The sequence below is a fragment of the Acomys russatus genome, chromosome 32 (assembly GCF_903995435.1).
Source record: "Acomys russatus chromosome 32, mAcoRus1.1, whole genome shotgun sequence".
Taxonomy (NCBI): domain Eukaryota; kingdom Metazoa; phylum Chordata; class Mammalia; order Rodentia; family Muridae; genus Acomys; species Acomys russatus.
The window spans coordinates 16,890,216-16,909,804 of record NC_067168.1 but is presented as its reverse complement, the minus strand read 5'-3'; the positions used below and the strand labels follow the sequence as shown (position 1 = coordinate 16,909,804).

Here is a 19,589-nt window from a genome sequence, read left to right as displayed (position 1 = left end):
ACAAATATCAGTCGATCTAAGAACTCACAGGGACCGCAGGCTAATCATGAGTAATAAATAGGTTGGCATATATCCAGGTTGTCTTTTCGTCTACTAAGCAACATCAGTTTTTTTTTTTTTCAAGACGTTGGTAAACCATTTATTGTACTAGAAAGGTTCAGAAGTGTACAGACCCGGCTTCAGGGTGAGATTCCTGTGTAGCGGCTACTTCACGTGTCAGTTCAGGAGATTCACACTCCTGGAGTCACTGGGGGGGCTCCCGACGGCTGCCTCAACCTTGGGGTCCAGGGTTAGGCTATAGTCCTTAGGAACAAGCGCTGCCTTCACTTGGTCAGCCACATCCTTGCTGCTGAGTGCCTCCGCAATGGCGAGTGCAAACTGGAAGCTCATCCCAGGCCCTCAGCTGGGGAGGATATGGCCGTCCCTCTCCACGCGGCTCTCTGAGTACCAGTAGTGACTACCATTCATTATTTTGTCCTTAGCCTGTGGGTGTGTTGTAACCTTGCTTCCGAAACCTATTTCATGAGCCAATAGAGCTGTAGGACCCGCACAGATGGTAGCTATGAGGCCCTTCCTGCTCTCTTGCTCCCTCAGGATGTCCTTCACCACAAGCAACTCAGATAAATTCTGTGCACTCAGATTTCCTCCTGGAAGAACCACCACATCGTACGGTCCCTGTTTTCTTGCATCTTCAAGACCGGCATCGGGACAAATCATTACATCATGGCTACACTGCACGGGCTCTTTCTCAGCCAGGCCTGCAACGGTGACTTTAATCCCGGCCCGCCGCATGACATCCACAGGAATCAGTGTCTCCATCTCCTCTGCCTCTTTGGCAAGGATGACCAGGGCTCTTTTGGAAAGCCATTTCTATTTCTTAAAGACTGCACCCATGCCTCCTCCACCCACGCAAAGCCCCAGCCAGCGCCGCCGCCGCAACCCGGTACCTAGCCCAGTCACACAGACTCGCAGGCAGCACGCATGAGCGTCCGCAACATCCGTTTTAAACGGTTGTTGTTGGTTTTCCTAATGTAATTTTGAAACGGCGCATACATATGTATGTATCTGTGTATGGATGCATGTGTATAGCTTGCATGTATGTGTGTGTGCGTGCATTGAAAGCCAGATGTCAATGTCAGGTGTCTTACTCGCCCACTTTTACACTTTATTTATTGTTTAATTTGGTTCAGGGTCTCTCAGTGAGCTTTGAGCTCACTGGTTGCCTACACTGGCTGGGCACTAAGCCCCAGAGATTTTTCTGTGTCTGCTTTCTTGGGGCCAAGATGACAGACACATGCCATTGTTCCTGGCTTTTTTACATGGGAAGCGGTGATTCCCAAGTCAGGTCCTTGCACTGTCACAGTAAAGATTTTACTGACTCTAGAGGATCCTGCTCTGCCTGATCAGGACCATTACAAGCAGAAAACAGAGAGACTTCACTTTTCTTGTGCCCTGTGTGAGTGTTCTATCTTAGGAGGCTCTACACCTTCCCACAACCCTTATATTTCTCTAGGCGGTCTAGACTTACAGTCCAGAAGAGAGGATCAGTAATTATCAGAATTGGGCACAGTTTAGATAAGTTACCTAGAATCACTCAGCTCATTAAGCAGAGGTCTGGATTTCAACCCATGACTGACCTCTGCTCCTCCAAATCCCTTGGCTTCCTAAGATGGCAACATCCGGACCTCTGTGTCAGTCAAGCCATCTTACCTGACAAGCACATCCACTTATCACTTAGTCGGTACCAGCAGACATAGCGGGAAGTCTCCAAGTGGCTGGGCTCCGGTTCTTTCAGTGAAAAGGAGACAGACTAAATGGAAATAGGAACTGTATGTCCTGAATCTTGCCCCAGAGGCATGCAGAAAAGCAATGGCTGTCACCTTGTCTCTTAGGACACTCGAAGCCATAAAGGAAGCAGATCCAAGTGCCCTCTGGGAAATGCCAACCAATATTTAAAGGATTCACGCATCCATTTTCCCCTCATTTGTCAAACACTATTTCCTATCTTCAGGATTTTTAACAAAAGCAGTCTCTTTTCATATTAAATATATTCCTGTTTCATATACTTGTAGCTTGGGATGTGCATTTGACATGATATTGACATTGTCAAGGGAAATCAGGGGCAGAAACAATGTTAGAGACAGATTGTCTGAGCTGATAGCTTGAAGAAGCAACAGAACAGAAGTAATAAAGAAGATGGGCAGCTGTGTATGAGGAAAGGAGAAACAGGGAGAGGTAGGGCATTTTCTAACAGCAGGGTGCAGATGCATGAGGCAGAGGTGTCAGACAGTCCTCCACACTGAAGGGTTCTGAGCCTCAGACCGTCAGTCATCGACAGATTCCAGACATCAGATGACATCATTTGTCTATGATCATCCTTAAAGCATAAAGCATTCAGGAGCCATACGGTGCCATAATTATTACTGCTATTGTTATTTAATCAGTTGTTCTGGGTGCCTGCCTTTGGAAGGACAATTTCAGACCAGTGGGGAATGAGAATTGTCTTTAGTTTATGATTGGCCTCCCCCCCTCCCCCCCCCCGCCCCGTATGTGTCATCCTCAGCTCCAGGAGTCAGGCTAGATCAGGGAAGGCCAATGCCCTTATTAACAATACTCTATGTTCTATATTAATAAAAACTAGTCAGCACATGCACACAAAATTCATACTTTGCAGAGCATTTTGATCTCCCCTTATTATACATCAGTCATCCCACAACCAGCCGAAGAGTCAGACGGCAGAGTGAGAGTGAGCAGCGCCTGGAACAGCTGAGCAAGCAAGCGCACCAAGCGTCTGCTCTCCGAGGGCAAGGACAGGAGTGTTGGCCTTTCCGCTGCTCCCACATGAGTCCTCTGCTCTCTTGGCTGCCCTGACTCATCCATCTCGAGCAAGAAGAAGACAGAACAGCTGAGGATTCCGCTGAGTCCATTGACCCTTTGTATTCCGGCAAGCTCCTTGGCAGTCAGGGAAGAGATTCGACGCAGGTGGCTTTCTCTTTCTGCTTCCACATCCACACACAGCCGTCTGGCACCTTTAAAACATTAAGAGCCCTCAACATCCCACCCAAACTTGTCTGCTGGGCCCACCATATTATATACTGCATAAGGGAGGCTTTCCATGGAGTTAGAACAGACCCCAGCCTTGGGAAGTATTCACTGAACATTTCTTATGGATAAATAAACAAATGAATGAGTCGTGGGTGAGTGAGAGTTGTTTGGCATTATTGAGTTCTGCATATGGGTCCTTGTCATTGGCCTGTCCTGTGCTATGGAGGGTACTGCTTTTGACATCTCTGTCTTCTTTCTTCCCAGCAGTGCCTGACTTAACTCTGTTAACCACACGTCTGCTCTGTGCCTGCAGGTCAGTTTGTTGCTCAGCTTCTGGTTTGTTCAAGCCTAATGTTTCTCTCAGATCTAGAACATGAGTGATATTAAAAATAGAAGGTAACACACAGAAGGGTGGAAAGATTTAAGCAAGGAAGGAGAGGAGGGATAGGGTGGTGGATCAATCCAAACTAAGGATAAGTTAAGGAGCCATAAGAAAAAAAAAATGGTAGACTAAGAAACGAAAGTAAAATAATCCAGATTACTCACTGGCATGTATAGCCCTAGGCCTGTGGCCAGTCAGACTCACTGGACCCAAGAAAATAAATTTTAGGAAGCCTCCAGTTAGTTCTTGTATTTGCACAACTTTGGGGTCTCGTGTTGAAGTAAAGAGATGTCTCTGGCACTGAAAAGCTCGTTGAGGCAACCCCTGGCCTTGGTTGACCTCATCACTTGGAAGGAAAACATGGGTATCCATGGTCTAGGGAGAGTTCTGCTCTCTGCCCCAGGTGCTTGATGTGAATAAGGAAGAATCTGTGCAGTCCTGCAAGCAACTGTAACACGTTGTTTCCGTGAGATGGTAGCCTAAAGATCAAGCCACTCCTGGCTCTGCAGTTCCTGAAGAGGCAAGACATAGAGTTTGTGCCCTTGATGACAACCCTGGGACATCAAATCAACCAAACTTAGAATGCGTTCTATGTCGGGTTTCTCATTGTGTCAAGTAATAAATGCCTTTATTGTGTAAGTCACAGTGAGTCAAGCTTTCTGTTACTTACCAAAGGCATCCTGATTAATTCAGCTCCTGGCAGCAGTAGCTATATAGCCCATCTAGATCTCCACTTAGGCAGCCAAAGTCCAAACAGTAATCAAAACAGTTATCTCGAACTGGGTGTTTCTATGTCAGGCGCTGTGCAGAGTGCTCAGTATTGATTATCTCAAGCATTCTCCACAGCCAATCCTACCAGGCAGGAACTTATAAGGCATTCTCATTTATAGATAGGGAAACCCAGGGAAAGAGCCTTGTGTGCCTCTTCCAAAGCAAGTGGCTTTAAATACCAGGATTTAAATGTAAGGTTTCGTCAATCAACTTCCCCCATTAACTGCTGATCCAAACACTTTGTCCGATGGCATTCAAGCAAGCCCTTCTTCTACAAGAAATGGGGTGCTGAGTCTTGTCACTGGTATTTTAATAGCCAGAATGATGTTCAGAAATCCAGCAACTGGGAAGTTGCCAACCCAACCTGAAATATCTGCCAAAGGAAAACGCCTGCCTCCCAACAGAAAAACTGGTAGAACTGGCAGTCTTGGGTGGGCATCAAGCCAGCCGCAGGGAGAGTGAGGATATCCAGCCCTTGACATCAAAGAAGATAGGGCCTGAAGAGGCAGCAATTGGTCATCCCTCTGCAAGATCCTGCTCCAGTGAGCATAGCTGTAAACTCGGTGGAGTAGCAAGAGTGGGGAATGCAAATGTTAACTGAGTTCTAAGCACAGTGAGGACTCACCTCTTGTTTGAAGTATATTAACTTTGCATCAGTTTTAAGGAGGAATGCATTTCCAAAATTGAACAGTGATGAAACACAAGTCTCTAAAATCTGCCAATACAGCTAATAAATACCAGTCTCCAGGGACAAAGTGTAAAACCAATTTAATCAGCTAATGGAAATCCAAGGCCTGTCAAGAACATTTTGTTTTCTGTTTCCTACATGACTGATTTGGGGTGGCTTAGTTATCTGCTACATTGTTTTGTTTTGTTTTTAAATCCATACAAGCAAGCAACCTGGAGTTTTACTTTTCAGCTGGCTATTGTAAGAGATGAAAGAATAATAGCACAGCTATTAAAAATATAGTAGCTAGATCTGTTCCTAATCTATTCATAAATGTTTTATACTAAGAGTGCTTTGATCTGTGATATTCTTCCTGATTCTGTAACATTTATTCTTTTGACATCTACTTCAGCCTGGGAACTGCAAGGCTCTGGGACTTAACTAGCCAGAATGTAGTCCTTGGATAAGGCCAGCAGCATCTCTACCTATGATGAGCAGCACCTCCCCAGTCACTCTGCATCTAAACCAGATGTCTATTTTTAATTCCTCCATACCTTATAATACTCTCAGAAGAACATGTCCAGAAAGACACAGTTCTTGTCCTCAAGGGTTTTAGAACTAGAGGAAGAAAGAAACACAAAATTGGGAAATCACAGTAAGATGTGCTAGATGTTAATGCTGTTATGAAGTTAGGATCTAGACTAGGAGCGTGCTGGCCCCTGGACATCTGAAAGGTTCTTAGCAAGAAGTATTCTTGAATTCATCAAAGTTGGAAGGGGCAGTTCACACAGGATAGAATCTGTTGCTGAGAAAATACGCATGCCTAGGCCTTTTCTCTATGTCCAGTGTCTTATTAAAGAAGTATTAGTGATTTTTTTTTTTCTGGGGGAAAATGCCACAAAGAGGAGCTTTATGTCCCCAAATATGGGACGCACAAAATGATAACAAAGGAAAGTAAGACTGTCCATTTAGCAACTGCCATACGGTCCTTATTATTTGCCATTCTACAGGAGTAGAGTACAAACGGACTGGGGCAGAACTGCTTAGGGTAAAAGGCAATGAGAGTAAATATTACTGGGCAAGAGAACCAGGAAACACAGGTCCCAGTAAGGAAACTCATTAATATAATTCATCATGTTAATAGAGTTAGTGAGAAAATACCATCTCCATAGGTGAGGGAAAGAAATTCCATTATCTGTTTTCCAAGCAACCAACAAAATAAAAGTTGAGCTGTATTATATTAAATATATATTGCATTAAATATATATATATATATATCAGTTGAGTACAATCTATAATATTGTATCACAAAGTAGCACATACAACACAGCTCCAAACTAGTGTCTTACTCAATGACAAATCACTGACAAGAATTTTTTTTTTACCATATCCAATAATCCATCTATTAAGTAGCCTAGAATGTCACATTTTTATTTTCATTAACTTCCAAAAGAAAATTGGCGATTTTCTTCAATTACCAAGAAATCATGGGAATAGTGGAATTACCCATCACTTTGACTAATAAAAATCAGTTATTTTTCACACCATTCCGCACTTTTGTGTGTATTTCAAAATATTGTTTATACCTCACATTGTTTTGAAATTAAGGTATTCATGAGAACTGCCCCTCTATCCTGCTACTTAATAACTACTCCTTGGTTTTCTTTATAATCCCAGGCATTTCACAATGCTTTTGAAATCACAATTCATATAAGGGGTTCATAAACTCCAACTGCCAGAGGGGCCTAATATATAAAAAAACCATTATGGCATGTTGCATTTATCATTTTACCAATAAAATCAGCAACAGAGATCTTCACTCTCTCGAGTGGTGCAGAGATTCACAGGCCGGAAGCTGAATAATCTGCAAATGCTAATCAAACCTATTGAACCTTGCCATATGTTGGTATCCTCTTATTCACATGCATGCACACTCAATTTTATTTCCTTAAGGGAGACAACGGCAGTAAGGGCAATGTCCGGAAAAGGAAAAAGTATTAATCTAGTGCGATCCATCGGCTCCTAACATTTGCAAATCTCCAGACCTCTCAACTGAGACTGCAGCTTCAACTTTGTTAAGTTCCCAAAATAGCCCAGGCCAGGCCTGGAAAGAGACAGCAGGCCAGAGAGTTGGAAGAAAGGTACTCCCTTATTCCCATGGTAAGTGCCCAATGGCCAATAGATCATGAGTGCTGCCTGTGAGCCCAACAAAAGGACACTGGCATTTCCTATCATCTTGTGATTGCTTCCAGATATTTGGGGGCTTCCTTAGGATTCCAGATACATTCTAGTATCCCTGTAGACTTGACAGCCCTACCTGAATCTGCATCTATTTATTCAGAGCTCTGATTCCTCATCTGGCCTCACCAAGTGTTACCAAATGCTCTTCTGCAAACAATGGCAAAGAACTAAGTTATCCGGTGAGGTTCAGGACAGCTCATTAGCACTGAAGAGGCCATGTTGTTGCATTTGATGTGGCAGCCTATACCAACGTGAAATTATGTAAATCCTAATTTTCCAGGAGGCTTGGCAGCAATCTATAACGTATTAGAAAGTTACCAGGACAGGAACGGAAGAAGAACAAGCATCTTTGCCTAAAAACCACTGAAATGATACGTTTAAAAAATTATACACATACCATGAAATAAGCAGGTCTTCAAGCTGTATTTGGCCCTGGTTTGCAATCTCTAGCAGTTCCTGCTACCTTTACAATTTACTGTTCTGTGGGGAGTAACTGTGCCTAAATTAGGCCAATAGGCATGACATTCCTTTGTACCCCATAACCTGGACTATGTGTTTCTTTTAACTCCCAGGGGAGCTTAGGGTGCCCACTACCATATCCGAGGCTCTGTTTCCTATCTTCCCCAGGTTAGCTATTGAGCAGACAGCATCCCAGATCTTTTAGGAGTGATGCAGGTCAGCACACTTCTCTTTGCCAGTCCCTGGATGGAGCCACTCTCCCTAAATGCATGCACAGAACTGCTGCTATACCTAAATAGAATATTTGGCCAGAGAAAGTGGGATAGCAAAAACTAAATATAGCTACCAGTCGACTGCAGTTTCTTCACTGAATGTAGACTATATAAACCATTTTTTTTAACTTGGAGTAAAATATGTGATTGTGTGTTTCATTCATGAGCCAATTATTTACATAATCCATGCTTATTTTAAATACCCTTACCCACAGAAGAGCCTATAGAAAGGTAGGGCTGACTAGAAAATTAGCATTAGCACTGCCTGCAAATTGCAGGTTTTAATAGCACTAGTCACAGCCACAGAAATAACCAAAGAGAATTAAATTAAGGAACTAGAGCAATCAAAAAGCTCAAAGGAAAGAAAAAAAAAATCAGTTCCTAATGTTTATGCAGCAGTCTGTGGTTTGTAAAGCTTCCACACTTACCAGCTACTGAGACCTCCATGAGTTATGTGCAGAGAGGTACTATCCCTGCTCTGAACACAAGGGAAGTAAAGTCCAAACTGGCTCCATCAACAGCACAGCTTCTAAGTGCCAGAGGTGGGAAGCCAGATGTGCTGGCACTAGCCTAATAAAGTCCTACCACATGGATCAGTAATCCTCGGCTGTTAAAGTATGTATAGCAAATATTTCAGGTGTGGGTGAACCATATAGGGTCTTCTTTTTTCTATGTGTGGACTGTACATGTTTGTATGTGAGTGCTCAAATGTGTGTGGTCACAAGTGTGTTCGTGTATACACTTGGACCTATGTGAGCATATAGAGGCCTGAGGCTGACATTGCTTCACATCTTACTCATGGAGGCAGTCTCTCAGCTGAATCCAGAGTTCATCAATATAGCTACTCTGACTAGCCAACTTGCTACGGGGATATTGTGCCTCCACATTCTAACCACAGGAGTCCTGAGGGTTTGGGTGATAGGACAAGGCAGAATGGAATTCCCTTATATATTCTCAATGAACCCAAGGGTAATATCAGCCACGGAAATTCTTGTGTTTCTTTAAAAAGAACTGGTAGTTTCAAAAGTACAAATTTTATCATGAGTTAGGTAATAAAAATCTCATGTCAAATTAGGACTCAAAAATCTCCCCATTCACATCAGCGGAGGATTAGCAGCTCAGCCTGAAGGACTCTGCTTTCATTGGGAAGAACAGAAAAGATGCCAGCTGAGCATCCTGGCTAGTTTTTTCTTTTTCTTTCTTGAGAGACCTACTCTTCTGCCTTCCTTCGCAGTCTGCATGCTTGCCTGGGGTGCCATATAGATGCTGAATACTTGTGTTGGTCTCTACAGATGTCCGTGCTCCATCCTGGCATGACTTTCATCTTTTGTGCTTTGGATAATATCATAACTTTGGTGGGTGTATCCAGGCCTGAGCTTAGGCCCCTTTCCAGCTGACATGTCCTACTGCAATGAATGTTTCGACCACACGATACACATCTTGTGAGACTTTCTTCCACCTTCCTATAGGAGGACAAAACACAGAATGTGCTCTATTCTCACTTTAGAACAGGGATGCATTATTCTACTCAAGGACCACATAAGAATAACTATTTAGAAACATAATTAACCTTTCATAAACAAAGATCCCTTTGCCAGATATGGATCCTTTTTTAAAATTAAACATTTTTACATATACATTTATATCATTACACCTATATACAATAAGCTACCTATAGCAAGAAGAAACATGACACAATCAGGAATTTTTTAAATGTTACAGTCTTAGTGTTTTGGCTATTTGTATTTGAGAGTCTTGAAGAAAACATCTTTCCCATCTTAGTGCATCTAAAATTCAGAATGTAACAGATATAGATTCTTTAATAGTCCAGGAAAAAAAGAATCTCTATTCATTGAATAGAAAAAAAAACTATGAGGGGTCAAACCACAAGAGCACATGGACTGGAGCATCACAGGGATCTTACAGTATCCAAGGACCATAGAAACAGTATTGAGAAGACACAAACCATAGACAATGTGAAGGAGTGGGAGTTGGGGGATGGGGGTGGAGGGTGGGAATGGGGGTGGGGGTTGGAGGGTGGGGCATAGGTGTGGGGAATGGGAAAGCCTACAAAAGGCAAAAGGTGACTTCAGATAGAAGTATTGCATGGAAAATTTATCCAAAGGCTTTAAGCCCTAAATTAGGCTAGGAAGAGGAAGAGGAGAAAGTCTGTTATTGCCATTATGGCAATAACCTCATACAGGCTTGGGAAACATCACATATGCACATAATTAAACCTCTCAATCAAGATCAGTAGGACCAAGAATAGTCCCTAGACTCAGCAAAGGCCATTAAGCAGGACACTACAATGAGTTGTGATAAAAGTGAATAGAGTGGACATGAGAAACTAGGGGCAGTGTCAGTGTCCTTGAGGCAGTGTCCAGGCTATGAGCAAGCAGATCCCTAACTCCCTTCCTCATACACACCAGTTACACACTGCTGCATCTGATCCAAAGGCACAGATTTACCTACTTGCTTAGTGTTTTGTTCTAAAATGTATGGTTACCATTTAAAAACCTAGAAATGCATAAACATATAGACTCATGGGGGCTGGAGAGATGAATTGGTGGTTAAAAGCATGGGCTGATCTTCCAAAAGACCTGGGTTTGATACCCAGCACCAACATGGCAGTTCACCACCACCAGTAACTATAGTCCCAGAGGTCCAACACCTTCTTCTTACCTCAAGGGCACCAGGTATGAGGATAATACATAGACATACATGCAGGCAAAACACCTGCAAAATAAGTGAAAAAAGGCTCATCCTTTCACCCTAACCCACCTCCCTGTTTTTTCCAGGGCTCCACTATGTAGCCCTGACTGGCCTGATATTCACTATGTAAGCCATAATGGCCTTGAACTCACAGAGATCCATGTGCCTCTGTCGCTGGAGTGCTAAGATTAAAGGCAGGCACTGCCATATCTAGTCCAGACTGCATTCTTTTTAAAGAAAGAGAGGGATGGGGCAGAGGAGACAGCTCAGTCAGTTGATGGCAACTAGGGTCTGTGGGTGAAGTTAATGGCAGTTAGACGGTATGTTAGTGCACTTCAAAAAAAGATTCTCCTAATAGTCCCAGGGATGGATACAGGTCAAAGACAAAGGTGGATAATGAGTGGCTATTAAGGGAGCTAAAGATAACCCAAGGTAACCTGCAGCATCACAGCTATCTACAACCACAAAAGTTCTAATCTGTTTATCATCCTCCAAAATCTTTATCACAGGTACAGCTTTCGTTCTCTCAGGGAGCTTCACTTTACAGGGATAACCATATAAAACTGGCTTTAAAATACATATGAAAATACTTTAATAGCTATCCTCACTGTGATATGAAATCTTGAGAGGAAATATCTATCAAAGTTTTTCACCACACTGTTATATATTTTATTAAATCTGAGATGCCCTAAAGTTTTAAGTGCACTGATATTTTGTTAACTACAAGAAAGATAACCTTTTGCCAACTACAACGTGATACACACAGTATAATATGTCCAGTTTCAGATGTGTTTAAGCATTAGGGAAGGAAATATGAATTTTATAGTTGAGAGATTAAATAGGTAAGTAAGCAATAGCCATGCCACAGACTAAAGTGGAGCAGCCTGTAGAGCCTGCAGACCAGTAAGCTAGAATTTAACTCGTGTTGTAAGTGTTTCCAACTTGTTGTCAAGACTTGTCCATTACCAACATCTTCCTGAAATCCCAACCTGCTTCTAACTCAGGAAGAGTCAGGTACATGCCACTCCATACCTTCCATATAGGTATTCCGTTTAGGATACCTTTCTTCTCCTTGGAGAGCCTGTACCCTCCCCACTCACTCCACTTTAAGCAGGGCACACTGGATCTACTGTCTTTCCCCTTTATAATGCTTTCCCACTGTTCTTCCTACTTTTGAGACTGCAAAATGCAACTCAGGATGGTTAATCTTGGCTTCTTCTCACTGACCCATCTTTGCTTTATTTTCACACAGTCAGTGGTTTCACATGGTATACTCCACACTGAAGCATGCAGTACTCAGCAAAATATTACCTTCTGGATAATGGGAGCAACTTAGGACATTGGGTTGGGAGATGTTTAAGAGAGAGAAACAACTAATTGTACCAGTGCAGCAGCAAGGCCACTTGAACTGGACCCAAGGTATAGTTGTGGAGAGATTGGGAAAGTATGGATTCAGGCAACATCTAAAGAAAAATATAGCTCTGTGATAAAACCAAAACAGATAAAGAGGCCAATCTGGATGAAGACACCAAGGAAACAGGAAGATGTCAAGCCTGGTTAAGCCAAAGGCCCTGAGGAGATCAAATTGCAACCATAAGAAGTCAGAACAAGGTGCAAGTTGTACTGTGTAGAAAAAGTGAACTACGGATGCTTTAGCATTCTTCTCAACATGAGGGACAGCTGAAGGTGACTATAGGACATAGTTTGGGGCACTGAATTGAATTATATACATCGCTTTTAAATGGATAAAGATAATACATAGGGGCTAAAGAGATTGGTTCACAGGTAAAGGTACTCTTTCTGGAACAGTCTAAAGGTGGAAGGAGAGAACTGACCCCCAACAAACTTGTTCTCTGACTGCCACACATGCACCATGGCACATGAGGACACATACAAAGAGAGAGAGAGAGAAATGATAAATTCTGAAAAAGATGAAACAAAGGGCATCAATTGGCACTGCTGGATGTGACCCTTCTCAGAAGGTTTCATCTTCTAGGCTCTGTTTAATCCACAGTGCTCCATGGACATCACCCAGTGAGATGAGACTAAGTTGGTTTAATATCAAAAGAACTCAGAACATGCCACCCCCGAATGTGCCACTTTAGTGTATTGCTTATTTTGAGGTAATACATTAAAAAAAAAAAAAAAAACACAGCAGGTACAAAAATAAAGTTATTTCTAATCTTATTCTTCTTCTTCCTCCTCCTTTTTCCTTTTTCTCCTCCACCTCCCCTTCCTCTTTTTTAAAGAAATAAAATTTCCACATGAAATATTCCTCTCCAGACCAAAAGGAAGATGCTCTTCTTATCATCAAGGATAGAAAGTTGTAGACAAGGAAAGTTTGCACACACAAACCTTGTTGCTCTAAGCCACATCCTCCTGGCCACTTCTTCACATGGCTAACTACCCTAGGTAAAAAGCCCTTTTGACTCATACAGCTTTCTATGCTTTGTCTAATGCAGTGTGCAAGTCTTCATCTCTTAACTGGTTATCCAAGTCTTTTCCTTATAAAAGTTACTGTGGCATATGAGACTTCTTAAATACATTTGTATGTTTTAACCTTCTGACCTGTTGTATCAGTTTAATTCTCAGTCCCAAGCACCACTTCTCCAATATAACCAACAGGGAAAGAATACAATTTTGCCTCCTTTATACCATGCACATAATCTTATCTGTAGGCAGAATAAAATAATCATTTGTAAGGTTCCTTCATCTCCCAAATGCCCCATCACACTTTTCTGTGGCATGACTGGTGTGGCATAAATGATTAGGTGTTGTCCCTGGATATAAAGTTCTTGATATGTTGCAGAAGATTGGTGAATTCATTGAGTCCCCTCTGTAGGCTCTGTTTCTTAACAATTAAACTTTATTATACAACCCAACTAGCTTACGCAAGAGGGAAAAAAGGTTAACGGGAAAAAAGAGTGAACCTTCCTGTATCTGTTCCACGGGACGGGTCCCTAGGTGTCTCTGGCCTGCGTGCTGGTCTAGCCTGTTCGCTGATCCATGTGCGCTCAAGCCAGGTCTCAACCTGCTGCTGCTTTCTCTTCTCTGCCTGTCTGTGTCTTGTGTGAAGGGCGGCCTCCTTCTGCCATTGAGGATCGATTAGAAAAACAATAGTCCAGGTGGAGTCCCCAGGTCTGCTTTCTGAATTCCAGGCCCAGGATGGCTCCACCCAGTCTATCTCAAGGTATCCATGGTGTGTCCAAGGGTAAAGCCTGCCAAGACTGCTTTCACCTGTGACAAAGCTTTCAGTCTTTCCCACACCCCTACATTGAATTCACCTTTTAAAAAACCTCAGGGAATCAGTATAATTAAGTAACATTAATTAAAATACTAAAGATCAGACAAGGGCAACCACAGGAGGGACAATGGAACAGCATCAAAAGGAGGGAGAATACCAAAAAAATAGCAGCAGTCAGTGGTCATGAAAGCCAGGAGGTTGATGGCTCAACTAGAACACTCTAGAGGAAAATGTCATTAATGCACATCTGGAAGGGAGATGAATTTAAGAAAAAAAAAAAAAAAAAACCAAAAACTAGTTCAATGGCTTCACAGAAGATCTCCTTTCTCTATCAATGGTTATCTGGGAGGTTCCCAGCCTGCGTAGATCAGAAATATTTCTAAGCCTTTAAATGGTTTTTAAGAGTTGAGATTACATTTCAATAAATGTTATTGACAGAATAATGTCCTTCTCACTATAGCCAACAGAAATCTTTTTCTTCTTTGACAAGGAAGGGTCTCTCCTGAGCATCAATGCCTCAAAAAATATTTTTAGTAGGATGGACTTTAGAAGTTTCTGTCCATAGGGAACACACTAGTAATTTTGTCTAATGTGCCGCTGCACGATCTTGAGCAGTGTGTAGTGGTGCTGAGGGTCAAATCCACGCCTTCGAGAATGGTAGGAAAACACTACCATCCATCTGCAGCCTGAGCCCTTGGATGTTTTCAATTAAAAAGAAAAAAAAAATCTTACCATTATACAATGACTCTCTCAAACCTACTTCCCCAGTTCAGTGTCCACTAGATTTAAAAATCAAGTCCCTAAGTCCACCTTCATTGATGGTAAGTGTGGTGGTTTGAAAGAAAACAGCCAAAGTAGTTTCATAAATTTAAATACTTTATCACCAGGGAGTGGCACATTTGAAAGGAACAGAGGGCGTGGCCTTATTGGAGTAGGTGTGGGTGTGGCTTTATTGGAGGAAGTGTGTCACTGGGGGCGGGCTTTGAGGTTTCAAAAGCCCAAGCTAGACCCAGTGTTACTCTCTCTCTTCCTGTTCACTGAGGACCAAGATATAGAGCTCCCAGCTACTTTTCCAGCACCATGTCTGCCTGCATGCCACCATTCTCCTCCCTAAACCTTAGAAAATGTAAGCAAGCCTCCAATTAAATTCTTTCTTCTACTTGAGTTTCTGTGCTCATGGTGTCTTTTAACAGCAATAGAACACCGAGTCTGTATGGTTCTAGCGTAAAGGGAAGAAGCACACTACAAGCAGATGACAGAGTGGGGACTACATCAGGATGAACAGCAGCTTGTTTCCAAGTTCTTCTCCTTAGAGAAAACAAGTGCTATTAATTTGTTGTACATCTTTCTAGAAATAACACATACACAGATAAGAAAACACACGCAGGCATATATTGCTCCATCCACAGAGTATATACATCTACTACAATTTGTTTCCTTTGTCGTTTTTCCGTTTAATATGATATGTCTCAGAAGCTTCCAGACTACATCACAGAAAGCCATTCTTTCCAACAGATGCAGGAATGCTGCATTGTTTAAACATCCTTTAATTTGAGGCTGGGTGCAGTGGAGCATCACTTTAGTCCCTCAGTCAGAGGTAGGTGGATCTCTGTGAGTTGAAGGCCAGCCTGGTCTACATAGAGAGTTCCAAGTCAGCTAGGGCCACATAGAAAGAACCTGTCTTAAAAAAAAAAAAAAATCCACAGTTTTGCTAACCAGTCTCTAGCTCCTTATCACAATTACTGCTAAAATGAGCAACCTTGTGAGTGGGCCGGCTGATATGCGCAAGAACACAACAGCTACAATAAATTCTTAACAATCAAAAGCTGCTGATTTGAGGAGTGTGCAGAATGAAGATAAAAATACCATCTATTTCCTTGAGTTATTTTGAGAGCATTTTATATGGGCTTCCACATATAAAATTACCCCCCCCCCCCAAAAAAAAGCTCAGTAAATAGTTGTGCTTTTTTTTTTTTTTTTTTTTTTTTAAAGGCACCTCCTCCTGGGCACCAGAGTGAGGAGCATTGTAATGGGAACAGATGCTTATAAGGAGAAGCGATTGCACCATTTCTCCCTCGGACTGCTTACAGTTTAGGGTGCAGATATTGCTCCCACAAGGGCAAGTTAGTAAAAGTTATCTTGTTCACATATACAAAACTCTAATAGGTACAGAGGAAAAAAAATATCAGTACGTTCTAAGTGGAGTTGTTTTCACAAAAGTGTGGAGCTTATGAGCTGAGTTTTGGGAGATGGAAGGAAACTAAATAGAAGGCCAGGAGAACATCCCTGTTAAGGTCCCAGATCTCGGGATCCCCAAAGATCACTAAAGCCACTTCCCTACTCCCCAGGGTTTTTTATTCACGCTGAAGTAGGGACTCTCACCTGTTACCAAAGTAGCCCCTAAGGAAGGAGAGGTTACAATAGGCTGGGGAAATTCCACGGGGGAGTGTTAATCGTTGGCTAGAGCTTAGGTAAGACTTAGATAATTGGGGTCTTGTTTTCTTCTAAGTGGCTGCTAAATGTAGCCTTAGCACAATGTACACATGGTCCCTTGTCATGTCTGGATTTGGGCCATCTGGCCTTCAGGCCTTTCCTGACATCCTCTGATAGGCCATTGCTAGGGGCAGTTACTAGGGAACGGTGGTTAGGCCATCTTGTGGTTTTCTTTGAGACTGACATTCCTTTTGGGAAACAAAAAGTGGGGTTTATGCTGCATTAGTAAAAACTGAAGCCTTTCATGAATTCTGCTAGCCTTTTGACAGAAAAGAGTCAGTCAGGCTCCACATTCCCTTAACAAATGGAGTTTCCTTTTCAGAAATGGGGTTACACAGGCTTCGCAATCTCGTGTGGAGAGAATCATGGGATCAGAGTTCAGACAAGCGTGAGCTCCATTGAGAAGCTTTTTGACAAATTGAAAAAAAATATATGTAAAGAAAAACCTGTTCATTGGGCTCCAGCATGGGTAATTTTAACATAAAGCCTGGTTGATTTTCAACTTAGATCAGAGGACTTATGGACCCCAGGAGCTGGAGAACTTGTTTTAAATTCCATGAACTTCTATTATCATATATTACTATACAAACAAAAATCATGGGTTTCTGTGGGCATTCCTGGCAAGGGGTCATGCCTGAGGCAACTTCCAAGGACGTGACTGGAGAAAAAGTGGCAGGGAGGGTGCATGGACTGATTTTGGAGAGTTCACACAGAGATAGGGTCATATAGGTCATATGGCACTTCTGGTTCTAATGTTTTCAGGAAACTTCATGCTGATTTCTACAGTGACAAAATTAATTTGTATCTCCACTGATATTGTGTGTGTGTGTGTGTGAAAGAGAGAGAGAGAGACAGAGAGACAGAGAGAGAGAGATCCTTTCTCCCAGCCCTCAACCATTTTTTTTTTAATCAGTAAGAGCCATTCTGTCGAGAGTGAGATGAAATCTGAATGTGGTTTTTACTTAAATTTTTCCAATGGCTGAAGATGTTGATCTTTATTTGTGTATTTATTGAACATCTGTAAATCTTCACTTGAAAATATTTTACTCAGTTCATGTGCCCTCATTATAGATCTGTTTAGGTTGTTCATATCCTCTTCTTTCAATTTTGTATGCTGTATGTGTGCATGCATTTGTTAACTTTTTATAGATTTCTAATTTATTGAAGTATAATTTTTCAAAATATACCTTAGTTATTTTCTAGAATCCAATAGCATATATTGTAATATCTCATTTTCACCTCAAACTTTATTAACCTAGTCTCTTTTCTCTCTCTCTCTCTCTCTCTCTCTCTCTCTCTCTCTCCCTCTCTCTCTCTGTCTCTCTGTCTCTCTGTGTGTCTTTCTCTCTATCTCTCTTGATGAACAGTTCATTATTATTACTTATATTTTTATCTCTTCTGCTTAATTTTTTTCTTGAAGTCTACTTTGTCAAATTAAGTATTCCAGATTGCTCTCACATGGCATCAGTTTTTACATTCTTTTCCATCCTTTCATTTTTAGCCTATGTGCTTTCTTCTTACATTTTTGGGGGGCTATAATATAATTACATTATTTTTCTCTACCCTTTCCTCGCTGTGTGCTTTTTTTCCAGTGAAGAATGCTTTTTGCAGACAGAAAACAAGTGAGTTTTATTTTTTAATCCAATCAGACTCTCTGTACCTTTTTTGTTGCTGTTTGTTTGTTCATTTGTTTTTTTGTTTTGTTTTTTATTTTTGAGATAGGATTTCTCTGTGTAGCCTTAGCCATCCTTGGACTCACGTTTTAAACCAGGCTGGCCTTGAACTAACAGAGATATACCTGCCTCTGCCTCTGCCTGTCTGAGTGCTGGGTTTGCAGGTGTATGCCATCGCACCCGGCTCTGTTTTAATTAGAGATCTTGGTCGATGTATATTTAGGGTCATGATTGGGATTTATATTAGTTACTTTTATCACCACTGTGACCAAATAGTTGGCAAACAATAGCTTAAAATAAGAGGGATTTATTTTGACTCTGTTTCGTGGTAGGAAAGGCAATAAGCCCAACTTTTATCAGTGCAGACTGGAGCTCACAGTATACCTTGGTCATGTCTCGGATCACCAGGAAGCTGAGTTTCCTGCAGAAGGAGGGCTGGCCTATAGTCTTCAGTAACACACACACACACACACACACACACACACACACACACACACACAAGCACATGCGCACGCATGCATTCACATAAGCATGCACCAGTAGCCTTTTATTCCATCTAGGCCTTACCTCCCAAACGTTTCACAATCTCCCAAAATAGTGCCAGCAACTGATAACCAGGTATTCAAGCATATAAGCCAGTGGGGACATTTCTTATTCAAATTGTAACATGAAGTATATGCTAATTCCAGTTTGTTGATTTTTTTTTTCTTGGTTGATTTGAGTATTCTTTATTTTCATTATCCTTATTCATCTTAGAGGATTGTTGGTTTCCTGGGTTGCTCATCTACTCTTCTCATGAGCTCTATTCTCCCTGCCCCCCAAACACACACAAATTCAAATGACTACGAATGTGTTTTTCTTTTGCAGTCTGTACAACTCCTAGAATTATTTTCTGAGATTCTGGTGCAGTGGTCATGAATTACTTTAGTTTGTGCTTGTCCTGAAGACTTTTATTTCTTCTTCAACTTTAAAAGATTTGTGTGTGTGTGTGTGTGTGTGTGTGTGTGTGTGTGTGTGTGTGTGTAGCAATCTCATTGGTAGTTACTTATTCTTAGTGTTTGAAATACATCATCCTACAGTTTTTCAGTTTTTAGGGATTCTGTTGAGAGGTCTTCTGTGTTTATAATAAATTTGTCTTGGTAAGTAACTTTTCAATACTATTTTGTACTTCTCAATATTTTGTGTTTTATTCTCAGCATTTTAACTATAATATGACATGAAAAATTATTTTCTGTTCATGTCCATTTGGGGTTCTAAATTCCACCTGTACTCCACATCTTCTCCCACATTTGGGTGACATCTGTCATAATTTCATTAGCTAGGTTTTCCCTAGTTTATAGTATAGGTATTCATGTATATGAAAGATTCATAAAACTGGCCTGTTATTCTTACGCTACATTTCTGAAAGATATGGTCTCAGTTGCTTCCTTTTTGTTTCTTTATTGCTGTCTGGATGTAATAATTCTTTAACTCTATTGTCAATGCCTGATACTCGTTTTTGTATTTGATCTATTCATGATGCTATAGTGATATTTTATGTTGAATTTTATATTTGATTTATTGAGCTCTTTATTTCTAAGATTTCCTTTTCCCCCCAAGATATTCATCTCTTTGATAAATTTCCTATCTA

At 41.5% G+C, this 19,589-nt stretch overlaps 1 protein-coding gene across 1 annotated transcript; it reads right to left on the bottom strand.

Annotated features, from left to right (window-relative positions):
• Positions 1 to 399: 399 nt before the first annotated feature.
• Positions 400 to 819, bottom strand: LOC127184328 (Parkinson disease protein 7 homolog). The gene has a single exon (XM_051140635.1). It carries the CDS (start codon positions 817 to 819, stop codon positions 400 to 402), a length of 420 nt encoding a protein of 139 aa, XP_050996592.1.
• Between the last annotated feature and the right edge of the window lie 18,770 nt (positions 820 to 19,589).

Bases quoted from the DNA above. Each gene is read 5' to 3' on its own strand.
- LOC127184328 (XM_051140635.1), bottom strand. From the start codon at position 819: ATGGAGACACTGATTCCTGTGGATGTCATGCGGCGGGCCGGGATTAAA.